The sequence below is a fragment of the Notothenia coriiceps genome, unplaced genomic scaffold (genome assembly GCF_000735185.1).
Source record: "Notothenia coriiceps isolate Sejong01 unplaced genomic scaffold, NC01 NC01_scaffold00005935, whole genome shotgun sequence".
Lineage (NCBI taxonomy): Eukaryota > Metazoa > Chordata > Actinopteri > Perciformes > Nototheniidae > Notothenia > Notothenia coriiceps.
The window spans coordinates 79,557-93,402 of NW_011338636.1; the positions used below are offsets into that span (position 1 = coordinate 79,557).

The 13,846-nt window shown below is 39.3% G+C and overlaps 1 protein-coding gene and 1 long non-coding RNA gene across 2 annotated transcripts in view; one reads left to right on the forward strand and one right to left on the reverse strand.

Moving 5' to 3' along the window:
• Positions 1–4,813: 4,813 nt before the first annotated feature.
• LOC104943341 (uncharacterized) lies at positions 4,814–5,245 on the reverse strand. The gene is made up of 3 exons (XR_798100.1): positions 5,157–5,245; positions 4,981–5,057; positions 4,814–4,871 (listed from the first exon to the last, which is right to left on the reverse strand). It is a non-coding gene; the product is annotated as an uncharacterized lncRNA (long non-coding RNA).
• A 4,854-nt stretch (positions 5,246–10,099) lies between these two features.
• The window catches only part of LOC104943345 (nucleobindin-2-like), a 4,138-nt gene continuing 391 nt past the window's right edge, over positions 10,100–13,846 (forward strand). Inside the window, exons 1-6 of the mRNA XM_010768712.1 lie at positions 10,100–10,199; positions 10,562–10,708; positions 11,608–11,715; positions 12,017–12,149; positions 12,291–12,394; positions 12,950–13,150. Of these exons, the coding sequence (XP_010767014.1) occupies positions 10,176–10,199; positions 10,562–10,708; positions 11,608–11,715; positions 12,017–12,149; positions 12,291–12,394; positions 12,950–13,150 (717 nt within the window). The 5' untranslated portion in view covers positions 10,100–10,175. The remainder of the gene's footprint in view (positions 10,200–10,561; positions 10,709–11,607; positions 11,716–12,016; positions 12,150–12,290; positions 12,395–12,949; positions 13,151–13,846) is intronic.

The following is a 13,846-nucleotide window of genomic DNA, read 5'->3' on the forward strand; positions in this document are numbered from 1 at the left end:
AAACGAATCATAAAGCAGCGTGGCCAAAAACATCAGCCAGAAAAAGAGGCATACTGATATTTCACAGCATATGTAGTCAGTCCAACAAGCATGACTGGCCCTTTGTGGGCATTGAATTGTAGGAAGATGCAACACTGTCTGTAAGCTGTGCCGAGACATGAGCTAGTATGAAGGCAGACCTATGGTGAAGACCTGCACACCTGCGCTATATAAATATTAAATGAGATGTTTACTGGAGAGCACATACAGTAGGAAGGCCTTAGATGTAATGGGATTGTATTACATGAAACATCTGTGACAGAACAATTCAAACTAGATGAACCCAGAGACACACCAAATGTCTTCCATACATTCATACTTTTTACCCTTCTTGTCCGTAACACCCAGGCACAGTTTATACACGGACACTGTTTAGATTTGTATATCAATATTTATGTTGGTATAGACAGAATAGGCTTAGAGTAAGTAGACGATCAGTGTAGATGAACAGCTGTTCCTGTCACCCTCACTTCATCTTTGCTGAAACCAAAAGCATTTCACTGATCCCTCTCTTGCCTGGGGCCTTAGAGCTCCATCTAATTAGTATTCAGTAGTGTGTTTCCAATCTTTCTATATTACTTCCCAAGGCACCCAACAAAGATTTCTAAACAACATTCCTTTACATGCAAGGTCCTTTGCAAATAAAAAGTGACTAAGCAAATCTAACAGTAGTCATTCTTATCTAATGTCTCAACGAATGTCAGTGAAATATGTTGTTAAGCTTCAATACATGAGATGAAGTTTGGGGTTTCACTCTGGGTCTCAATCCGAGCATTGACCCATTCTAAAAGGGGTCACAAGGGGGATTAGGCAGCTCCTTTGCCTCTTTGAAAAAAAACAACTAACTGGATTGTCTTCCTTCCTGAGTCCTGAGCCCAAAGGAGGACCAGTTGGGAAAACACGTTAAAACTCATATCCTAAATCCACATGTTCTCAAGTCGTCTCACAAAGAAAGGCCCTCAAACCTATTTGAAGTTTTATCTCACCTCAAAAGTCATGTCAGTGCAATTTGACAGTTCTATAAATGGATGCTTTAACCCCAGATACTTATATAGCATTAGAGCACAATTGGAGACTTAAATTGACACATACAAATCTTGCATGTTTAGATCATCAAAAATCAGCAAGCGCAAAGTTCAGTTGAAGGTCCTTGGGGCTCATTTTTTCTTCATCTATCTTTTTTGGCAATAAGTGAATGGGGTATGGATTAGCTGTGTTCACAGAAAAAGGAAAGCTTTATTAAACAGCCTTAAGATAGGTGCCTGTAGGGATACTAAACTCCTTTGTTATCCCCTATTAAAATGCTCTGCTTCAAAACTTCCATAACATCCCATGGCTAATTAAATCCTACTGCCCAAATCAAAAATAGTCAGCTAGTTAAAAAATGCAAGCCCAGTCTAAAAACACAACAAGCAGCAGGGGAATGGGAAAATAAACACTATAACATATTGATGGGGTTATCACACCGGAGGAGTAAATGAAGTTGACTGAAGCCCTTTTTTTTGGTGTGAAATCTATGTGAGTTTTAGATTACACACTTCCTGGACTTTCAATCCAAAGTGTGTGAACTGTGTCCAAAACAGGACACCATTGTACCTCAGTGGGGTTATTTTTCCCTTAGGGACTTATAGAATTGCACATTTCCTATGCTCAGTAGGTGCAAGTGATGTGGTTGAGAGTAAATCTAACTGAACTCTGTTTCCTTCCTTAACCATAGGAGGGAATTTATTAAGTATCTTGACTGTTGTTAGGCCTCTTTCTTATATCTTTAAAAGGGAAGATAACTTTGTTATCTACTAATTGTACAATATGTTATACAAATGTCGTAGTCACACACCATAGTTTTAAGAACTTTGCTGTCCAATTCCATACTGAAACTGATATGCATCCATTAGACATTTTTACCTCAACACACAGACCTGCTTCATCTGTGGCATATCTTCAAAAATTGAAATTGGATGATTTGGGGGGATGTTTTCAAATTGGGTCAGTCCCTTGGAGATCTGCCAGAAGTATGACAGCTAGAGACAGACACTATTTCAATCAGCTCAGATGGCGGCAAACCTCATTTATTGGCTCTGACTGTCTAAAACTGTGTTCATTGGCACTAACATTTTCAAATGTGAGTGTTTTGATTTGTCTGCAAGCTTGCCTACAGCAAAGTGTAAATAAATGTGAGTTTTGCCACAGCGGCGTTGTCCTAACATACAATCCCTCCTTTGTACTCCACTTCAGCTAAATTCCACCATTAACACACAACCAAATCTACAAACAGATCTCACAGGAGCACAATGTTGACTTCAGTTCTGTTGAGTTTGTTGCCCTATGCTTCCTGGAAGGCTAAGATACATTAAGTGAGATGGAGAGAAGGGGTTTATACCAAATAGTTTACTGGTTCTCATAAGTTCTGACGTTTAAGGGAGAATTATATGAGCATGAGATCAAATTCATCAAAACACAAAGGACCACAATTTGCACCCTGGAGCAGAGAAATAGACCTCTTAAAGTGGTGTAAGGAATAATAGCATTGAGATGGAGTCATCTTCACAGTCTTTAGTGTTTCAGGTTTGCCAGGTACAATCATGTTAATGGTATTTTGAATGTTAATGTAATTTATGAAACCAGCTTGTGTTTTTAAGAATTGATTAATAACAAATTAGCCCAGTCTGGTTGCTGGAGATAAAAGTCAGATTAGCTAAAAACAAATGACAATTCCTGTAATAACGCTGTAGACCGATGGGATATACAGAAACCTGGCATCATTTAAGTCTGCAATAAACCAGATAAACCACCAGGGATAAAATGCAATGAGAAAATGACAGTAATCCATCACCAGCCCATAGCAACAGACAGAGTTGTAATGAAAAGGTTGTGCTCATCACTTCTTTTCAGTAGTTTTTTGAAGTAATCATCCACATGAACACTAAGCAGTGATATGGGACTTTATAGTCACGCTATTTCAAGAATTAAACAAACACCAATCAATTTGTCGCATAGCAATTGCAGAATTATTTCAATATATTACAATTTGCTGTCAAATATTTACAATATGTAGGCAAAGGATATGACACAAGATTAAATTAAAAAGTGTTATACTGTTTCAACATGATATCCGATATATTGGCAATTGTTTCACAAAACAATTACATCATGACTTAAAATAATGACCCAGCACATTTACCTACTTTGGCAAAATCACAATAATTGAACTTCCTTTCAAACCCCAACAGAACCTAGAAGGATATCAACTTTGCTCTGGATAAGCTGAATGGCACAAGAAAACAAACTGTGTGTTCCTGTCCACAGTTTAAGTCAAACAAATGACCTCTCAAAAATACAGAAACAAGCTTTGAGCAGGAGAAAAACAGGATCCTTCCACCAAGCCAACTGGGAAACGAGTATTTGACTGATTTAATAGCCTTTAATGTTGGGGCTACCATTAATCACACAACTTCAATGTAGTATTGTTCTTGCTTCTTACAGAGAAAAAGCGAGCAAACAAGAGAAACACAATGACCGCTTGTCTACTGCACACAATAAAAGTGTCAGCAAAGCCAAATGTATTAGTTGAACCATTTGATGTGTTGTTTTGAAAGCCAAAATCTGTCTCTTGTATTACATTGTCCTACTTATAAGGCATTGCTTTCTTGATAAAAATGAAAAAAGTTGTTGTATTGTTAATTTGGTGCTGCAAACTGGTGTCTGCAGAGCACTGCTTGTGGTTGAGTGAAACCCTTCTCAATAATATCTACCAGAAAGAATGCAGTTATGAGGGCATAAAATGTATCCGTACAGCCCCCTGTCTGGAACAAGTGGGGCAGACTAGGAGGACCATGAGAGGGCGAGTAGTAGTTAAACAAGGGAGTTATGGTGATTCCCAATGATCGAACGCAAAGGGAGAATTTATTTATTTTTTAAGTAGGCTTTCTGTCTGTCATTCTATGCCTGCTATATCAGATTGGTGTCAGCACGATTCACTGTGTATGCTTGTGTCCTGGACTGCTACAGAGCAGAATCCACACACGCATCTTTGGTGCAAAACCTAATCGATGTTAATGCAAATGTAATGCACAGGCTTATTGGGTTAGTTCAACACTACAGATGTGTCAGCCTGGTACTGTTTGGTGGCTTTTGCTGATTTTCAAACCTGAATCCTGCAATGTAGTGTTGTTAAGGACATGTGAAATGTGACAAAAAAAACTTCACAATGCGGACTGTGACTTTGTAAATCCTGTCCTCTCTGCTTCAATAATGCAATCATGCCATACATCTCTGTCACCACATGGTCACACCCCTCCCCTGCAACCTTTACAATCTCTTTCTCACACACTCTCTCTCTCTTTCTCTCTCACACACACACACACCAAGGCTGCACACCTATCTAATAGAGAGTGTAGAGGTCCTGCATGGAGGATGTGAGGAGAATTTTAATAACCCTCTTCCTGTCCTGCTAGGCTCTGCCACTTTCCATTAACAATGCAGGCAGAGATAATTGCTCTCACCTATCCGATGGGACCCCTGTGTGTTAATCCATATGCTGATGTATTTCTGTCTCATTAGTCATGTGCACACTGTGTTTTTAGATAAAATATTGTGTTAACAACAGAGCCTTTAATTCTAGTTCAACTGAATCCTGTTACCAAACGTGTCTGAGCTGCACAGAAACAGAAAGGGAAATGAAGGAGTAGAAACACATTTGAAAAGGACACTACCAAGCAAAGATAATCACATTTTACACCGCCAAACATCGAAACAATGCACACGAGCCACTCACTTGATGAAGTAGCTAGCTCCTTCGTCCGTGAAGCCCTCTTCCCATCCTCTTGGCAAATCTATAACACGAAGAAAAACACAGTGAACGTCCCGCCACAGACAGAAAGCACATTGCAGCAAGAAAAATGTCCCCTCGGTATCCAACAAATCCGATAGTTTGTCGCGTACCTGACCGTATCATGTGCCCAGAGTTAACAGGTTCACCAGTGCGTGGATGTAGCCAAGTAGTACTGTGACTTTTATCACTGCAAGAAAGACACCTGTTACTGAGCGATAATAAAACAACTAAAATCCTTAATAATGCCCCATAAAGTACCAGGCGATGAACAGCTGAAACCCCTCACTTAATAAAGAAGACCCGGCCGTCTCTACAAACTCCATAGGACCAGTGGTCAGGTAGGGTGTCCCGTCCAGGCGGTGCCGCCATGATCTCTCCTCTACGGCTCGCCTAGTCCCCCCTCTCCCTCTCCGCACACTTTTCCTGGGAGCCCGGATACAACCACCGCTAGGGCTGCATAGTTTTTTTTAAAGGGGAAGAATACCAAACTGGACTTCTGCTTAATTATAATTGACTTGAGCATAGGGCTCAATAGTTCCCACAAGTAGCAGTGAGGTAGATTCTGAAATAAAGGCCAGATCTCTACAAGAGATTTATAAAAAAATATATTATATTATAAAAAAATGTAATGTAATACATGGAACCCACTGCATTGAAAAGTAGTGTAGCCTATTCCCCAGGGTGTAGTAGAAGTGCACTGGATTAGAGCTTGCATTACAACTGTGACATTTCAGGGCAATTTGGAGCACACATAAAGCATACTTTAAAGCAATACTAAAACTATGTCAAGAAAATGAAAGTCCTTATGGGATACTTAAGAATTACAGGAATTCCCTAATTAAACCAAAATAGACCATTAGGCTATGCCTACTTTTGTCTTTATTGTCTAAGTATTACGATATGAGATGTAATTTTGTGAGAGAGAGAGAGATATATGACAAAATATGGATAAAACAATAAACCCATATTTCTAACTGAAATATTTGATCACGTACTTGTTATAGGAGACAGGTTTGAGCCATTTCTGAGGAGACAATTATATATATATATATGTATATAATTAGAGAAATAAACATTGCAATTTACCCTCCTCTAATGTTATGTACCCTATATTTGCCCTTATGTTCATGGCAACTAGCAATGCATTAAGACAAGGTTGGGAAAAGGCACACGCACACTTAAGACGTATGGAAAGAAACTCTAAGACACATCTGTGTGTGTTAGGAATGAGGAGGAGAGGGAGGGACTGGCACACATTCTTTAGTTATGCGTATTACCTTGAGAGAAAGATAATTTCAGTACAAGGCCTTTCACTAAAAGTGTGTGTGTGTGTGTGTGTGTGTGTGTGTGTGTGTGTGTGTGTGTGTGTGTGTGTGTGTGTGTGTGTGTGTGTGTGTGTGTGTGTGTGTGTGTGTGTGTGTGTGTGTGTCAGAGGGGAGCATGCCTGCATGGGTAAATTAATGTAAGTCCATGCATTGGAGCTTTAGATGTAGTTTGTGAGCCTCACACATCACCTTCACTGCAGTCACACTTTGAGGACGGAGAGCTTCCTGACCATGACACATTACAATAATGCTTACACTGCATCAAACAGACCTGCCCAATTTACCAATGTACCCATAAATTCCACTTGGGCTATGTGAGGGCAAGCAATGTTCAAAGTCACAGCAATGTTGTCACAGGCGTAATTTTGCTGAGCATCAAGCCCCAACAGAGAAGCAGCAATGATTCACTTTGTCATAAGTTCTCTATTATATAACTGCATTGTCATTAATGTGATATAACATTATGTGCTGAAACTGTGGAAGAGCAATACCTACACAAAGTGCTGAAATAACCCATCCTCCCCCCTTGTGTTTTCTGCTTAGTGTAGATTACAGTGAAATGTGCAGTCCCATTGTGAGAAGAAATATTGCTATATGGGGTGCACACACATCAGTGAGCAGAGAGCATTTATCAACATTATAAATATTTGATCTAGGATTCCCTTTGGGTGGTGCTTTGTTGAAGCATTCTCCAGTGGTTTAAGGAACTGCTCTTCAAAGATAGGGAGAGATAAAAAAAATCCTCTAAAAGAAACCATCATGATGCAGCTGCGGAACAGAAACCAATTCACTGTAAACCTTCTTGTTATCTGCACATCAGAGGAGTCAAAGAACAAACGGATTGTTACTGCTTTAACGTGTTTCTAACCGTATTAACTTTCAAGTAAATAAGATCTGCAGATGGGATTGAATGGTAAAACTGAAGTGTAGAAACATAACAAAAGCACATGTTTTAATACGAGACAAAGGGGGGAAATAAATCGCCTTCAAAATCACCACATCTAATCCCAATTGAAAACCATAGGGAGACATGTTTCAAAGTGCCCTCAATCATCATCATTCAGTGCCAAACAGCAATAAATCTGTTTCGGCAGATCATAGTGGCCTAACACTATACCAAGAGACCCGTTATGTACATGTTGGTTTCACACGTGTAGTATACTGTACTAAATATGTTTTAAATTGAAGGAAGGCACATCCAATGTGCAAACCATAACATTATTCACCATTCCACAATTGCAACAGATCTGGAGAGAAAACACGCTGCATTTTGGGGATTCAGTCTTCTGCATTGTAACGTAAATGGGAGACCTGCAGATATCTCCAACGAGCAGCAATATTGTCCAGTATAATCAACAATAGCACCATATTATTGATAATGCTGTACTTACATTTTATATAATGTGGTGCTCACTTAACCAGTTTTGTATTTTTCAACCGGTCAGCAAAATTAGGTATAGGGTTTCTGGAACATTAAACATACTGCAGTGTAATCATTCGGTATCCCCCCTAAATTGCGGTTATTTGACCTTGCCATGATTTATCATCATCCCCTCTACAACCCCCCCTCTTTATACATACTAATTCATACACAAATGCACACATAGTTGATGCGCAGTCCAGTGCAGCTCTGCAGCACGGTCTCTGCTGCTGCTGATTCCTGCCTCTCGGCTGCCAGAGGCTCACAATGCAGCAAGGTGACTCAATGTTATTGTCTTCTCCTTAGAGAGTCTCCTCCCGCTGAATCACAGCTTACCAAAGGTGATGAGCGGAGAATGTAATAAAGGATCTCTTTGGGTTTTTCTGATCTTCAGGTCTTGAGCACAGATAAGCTCAGGTCCTAATCTATCTGGCAGATGCCAGATAGATTAGAAATCAATAGCATGTGTGAGAAATGCGTTTTCTCAAATTATCTCTTAATCTCTGCACAGAAAGGTAGCCTATATAAATGAGTGCACAGGTGACTCAAAGTGGCTGCATTATTAACTAGAAACTGTGTGGGGTCATATTTTTCAGACAGTAGTCTCCTGTTCATTATGCCCTGAGTTTAATAATTTAAGTGCTGATCTTCCCCAAATTCCTTCCACTTCTTATGATGGTAGACAATGATAAATTGCCACCCAGCTCAAACTAATACACTGACATCTACAGGGCATGGATATTATTTTTGAGTAATAAGCCAACAGCTCCAGATAAAACATTTATTCATTGTCCTGTTTGACCAGCCAAGGCTCATAAATAGTGTTTTAGAGGTTTTATTCTAGCACCCAAAGTTCCAGCAGAAAGCAAATGTTTTTGAATCTCCTGTGCAATACAGTAATGGCCTTTATCTAAGATGATCCTAGCTGTTGAAAGAAGAAAGAGGGTCATCTAAAATAAAGATTTGAACATTACATGACATGTTAGACGCTTTTATCCAAAGCGACTTACATACTCAATACTGTGGGCAATCCCCACAGGAGCAATTTGGGGTGAATTGTCTAGCCCAGGGACACAACGACATGCTGACTGCAGTGGGGTTTGCAGTGGGGTTTGAACCTGTGCTCCCCTGATCCGAATACCAACGCACCCCACTGCGCCACACGCCTCCCCGAACACAGTTTAAAGGTTTTCTCATTTATGTTTGGAATAAAACTCAATAAATGTAACAACTTCTGCAGGTGCAGGAGCATACAGGGACAAGTTGGTTTTAGTTGTCCACTCATTGTTTCCTGTGGCTCTCTTAATAGTTGACTATAGTTCAAATGCTATGTTCAAATGTCATGGACTTCCAGTTCTACATTACTGTGAACAGACAGCACAATAGCACCCTCTGTTGGATAGATGGGAGATTAACTTTGTGTTTGCATACAAGTATGTTTTTTTTATTTGGAATCAAATTGAATATACATACAATATAAACTCTAGTCTGCAAATAAATGTAATGCTGGGCTGATCAAATCCAATCATTTTTAAAGGGTAAACTGCTGCACAGATAACGCTCATTTTATCAAGTGCTTTACAACTTCAGCTGTTTAATCTTTTGATTATGCACATGGATGCTAAATTGAGTTTCAAAGGTGGAAAAAACTGATTACAGATTACAACCAAGACGCAATACTAATGGATAACTGGGTCTTGGTATTTGTATATAATGCATCAAATAGAAAAATGTCGACATTTTTAAGATGACTTACAATTTATTTGAGTGATTTTAAAAAGCTTCAAGAAGCAATGGTTTCATCCGCCTGTGCAGACTTCAGAGTGCACCAAGAGGAGTGCAGCAACCATCTGTGAGTACAGCCATCACACTCCATGTAAGATCTCCACAGCGAGCAAGGCTGGGTGAGAGGTGCATCTTGACCCATTAATCACAGACTGCTGCTTAATGAGTTGATTAAAGATTTGTTTTTAAACAAACAAAACATGTGCAATTTGGAGATAATTGTAGGATACTGGGGTGTTTATTATACAGTGGTGTGGATTTACTACTTTCTTCTAAGAAAGGTGCTATAGAAATAATCAAATGTATTATTATTTTAACATTAGGTAGTTATCTGACTCTTTCCATTGCAGTGAAATATTAGAACATTTGATGTGTACTTGATTTGATACAGATGTATTCTACTATTGTGTATTACACTCGGATAAAGACTTGATACATCACAAAGTGTGATGCATTTTTTTGTATAAAACTGTGCACCGAGAAAGAGCTGAAAGATCATTCAGCATCACATCACTGCATCGTGTGTATGTTTACTAAATTACTGACCTTGAATATATCAGATAGTTGTTAAAAGACCCGCCCACCTGCTCCGTCGTCATGTCGCCACGTAAAACTCAATGCAACGCAACTTGCTAGACCGATTTGACTGACAGCTAAACTGACCACTGCGGTTAATGCTACCAAGCACACAACCGAACTTGCTACCTAGCTGACTAGCAGCTAGCTGCCGACACAACAACAGCTGAGAGGAAGCAACGCCAGGAAAGCAGAGCAGATGAGATCCAGGATTCATAATAAGGTATGCAAGTGACGCATATAAGTATATGGGTTCATAATTCAGACATTGGTGTGATCAACAGTAACGTTGGCTGCGCTACTCAGACTAACAGCATACATCTATAGTTTAGGTGTTTGATTCTCATTAGCCAAAATATGTCAGTGGCAGTGCTAATGCTAACACCAGCAGCTTCCTCAGGATCAGGATGTAAGTAGCTAGCTAATAATGTGCAAGTGCCTTCAATAAGTGAAATGAGGAAGCTGGCCTCAAAACGAACCTCGTTAACCCAGGGCCGTGTAGCATGTGATTTCGCATACACTGTTTAACTTAAATAGTATTGTTTTATATATAAATGGTCTGACCTGAATTTTCCTCATTTCCAGATGTGTTTGAGCCGGGCCCTTCTCACCGGCTGGGTCTTGCTGCTGGTCCAGGTGCTGTGTTTAGAGGCAGTGCCCATCAGTATGGATAAAACAAAAGTCCACGTGCCAGAGAAAAAAGAACCAGAAGAGCCTCCAGCAGCTAGCGTGGTAAGACGACTCAAGATTTATACACATCACGATGCACACCATCATTCCACTTATCCTGTGTTACAGACGTTGTTTGTATCCCTAAAATGGGTCTCCAATTGCACATTGTTAGCAATAATAGAATAGCAAACAATTATTCTGTCTATTACCATGCCCAACTTTTGATCTAGTGTTGATAATTGAATGAGTGCCCTCTACCCTAATGCTATACAATTATGTCACTGCTATCAGCTGCTTTATAGGCAGTAAACAAGAGAGAGAGCACTGGGTAATAGCACTCGGAATAATTTAAAGAGTTATGGCCATATGTCTTGTTGCACTCACATTATATTACCCCAGTCAGATACTCCATTCAAAACTCATAATTACACAATTTAATTTCATCAGCAATACAAAAGCTCCAGATGTTGTAGCTTCATGAGCGCACAGATTGGATTCTCTAATGTCTGCCTTAGGATACATTTTGTCCATGATAAATATGTATATACTCACTTAAAAGAGCTTAAACAAATACCATGTAGAGTCTGTCTGAGGTGAGAATGCATACAACATCACAAATGCAACCTTTTAGTGAGGAATAAGCAAGTGGTCTAGAACTACCGAACAGCTGCAATGTATGGCAATTTGCTAAAGGCCGTTATACAGTTTATAGAAATGTATATGTAATAACCTGTCATCTCTACATAAAACATCTGGACAGAGGATCTGTTATGATGTTAAGCAGACACATATTCCCTGAAAGAAAATATTCTGTCACTCACTTACAGTCTTCAGTATAACAGATCTCTCAAATATGTGCTAATAATAAACTAAAGGTGATTATCATTGTAGTATTGCTTAGTCTGTTATCTGTGATATATGAAATGTTTTGGTGACATTTGATTTGTTACATTTGATAGGACACTGGACTCCACTATGACCGCTACCTCAGGGAAGTCATCGATTTTCTAGAGAAAGATCAGCATTTCAGGGAAAAGCTCCACAACACAGACATGGAAGACATCAAGGTATCCCGCCATTCTTTTGTTTAGTCCTTTCAGCATGGCTTGTGTTAAATTACCAATAACTTTTCTTCAGTTTTTTTTTATAACTTTGGCACCATTCTTTATGTTCAAAGTCAAGTGAAATGTATATAGCTCAATATCAGAAGTTTGTCAAAAAAACATTGAATTGGGAAAATGCAATATTACAAATATGTATATAACCATTTTATTGAAATATTTGATAAATCTATTTATTATATGTACTACTTCAACCCCAAGATGTAACCATCTCCAGCTAACACAAATTAATTCATGTATAATACAGCAAGGTAAACTGGCCAAAGAGCTGGACTTTGTCAGCCATCACGTCAGAACCAAACTGGATGAGTTGAAGAGGCAGGAAGTAAACCGACTCCGAACTCTGATTAAGGCAAAGCAAGACCTTGAAGGAGGGAACGGTATGTTGTGCAACACAATGTATATTTTACTTTTATTTAAATGCTACAGCTTTGATATTAAATTACATGTAAATAAAAAGATAATTCTATGATTTAACTATCGTTGTTTTTAATTTCTGTCATTGATTACTCCCTGAATAGACATAGCAGTGGACCACCAGGCTCTGCTGAAACAGTTTGAGTACCTGAACCACAACAACCCTCATACGTTTGAAGTGGATGACCTGGATCGGCTCATCAAATCGGTAAATCGGATGCTACTTTATGCCATAACATCTTGGAATAGGGATATGTAAACACTTACCGCTTATTATAACTGCCAATGACTTTAGTAAAGTAATTTGTCTAGTTTAGCGAACAACACTGTCTTTATGTATCCTTACGTAAGCTCTGCAGCTATTGTCTCATGAACTGTTCTTCATATTAGCATTAATGGTCAAGAAACTTTTTTTTAAGAAAGTAGAAAAGTTTATGCCAATTCCATTTGTCATTTGGGAATGAACAGCACCTTGAAGACAAGGGGCTGTTCATTCCCAAATGACACTGAAAAGAAAACTGATCCAATGAATGAATGGAACCTGAGATGAATATCATTAAACAGAGAGGAATATCATTAAACAGCACTATATATATATATAGGCATGCCGCTTCAAATATAAATAAGCTTAGTTGAGTTTCTAGGTGGGCTAAAAAAAAGAAAAATGGATTCCCTAAAAACTGTTAATAAGGACATTGCATGCTATTTACTTCATTTGAAAAAAAGCGTTATTTCAAACCCAATTTTCCCCTTATGTATCAAGGCAACAAATGATCTGGAGAACTTTGACAAAGACAGACACGAGGAGTTCAAGCAGTATGAGATGACGAAAGACCACGATAGACGGGAACACCTGAAGACACTGGACGATGACGAGAGAAAGAAAGAGGAGGAGCACTATGACGAGCTGAGGAAAAAGCACGCCGACCACCCTAAAGTCAACCACCCGGTGAGTCTGTCTCAGGTGCACACACACGTGACAACACACACTTATTTCTTTCAGCCAATTAAGGGAATCTCTTTCTTTGTACCATTTTATGTTCTGTTTCTGAAACTGTACATGTTTTTTTAGTCCTACCATGTGGGCTATCTACTAAATGTTTAAATTAGGGCTGTCAAGTTAACGCGTTAACGCAAAAAAAAAATTAACGCCACTAATTATTTTAACGCGATTAACGCATGTGTATTTTTGTCCTCGGCCGCCCCGTAGTTTCAGAGCGCATCGAGTTTAAAAAACCATCTACAAGCTGATGCTGACAGCCCCGCTCCTGCCGTCCGCTTGCGGCAGACCACACTTCCAAGCTCACCGGCAGGCCCGGGGACTGGCCATCGGGAGAACCGGGAGGGCGCGAGAGAGAGAGAACGCGCACATCTTACGTGTATTGTTGTTGTTAGCATCTGGTGCTAGCTAGCTGCGCTAACAGATATAAGGAGCTGTTTTAATGAAATCTCCTTTTCCACACGGCTAAGCTGCCAATAATAGTTGAAACAGAGCAATATTTGGCAATTTGTTTGGCTTTTCTCTTTGACATTCCAGCAATTCTCAGACCAATCATGGTGCATTTATATACATGGCCAAGACTTTCGAATATGAGTATGCTATATCTACACTTGTACCCAAAGCTGGTTATCACATCAAGCAGTGGTTGGTATTTGATAT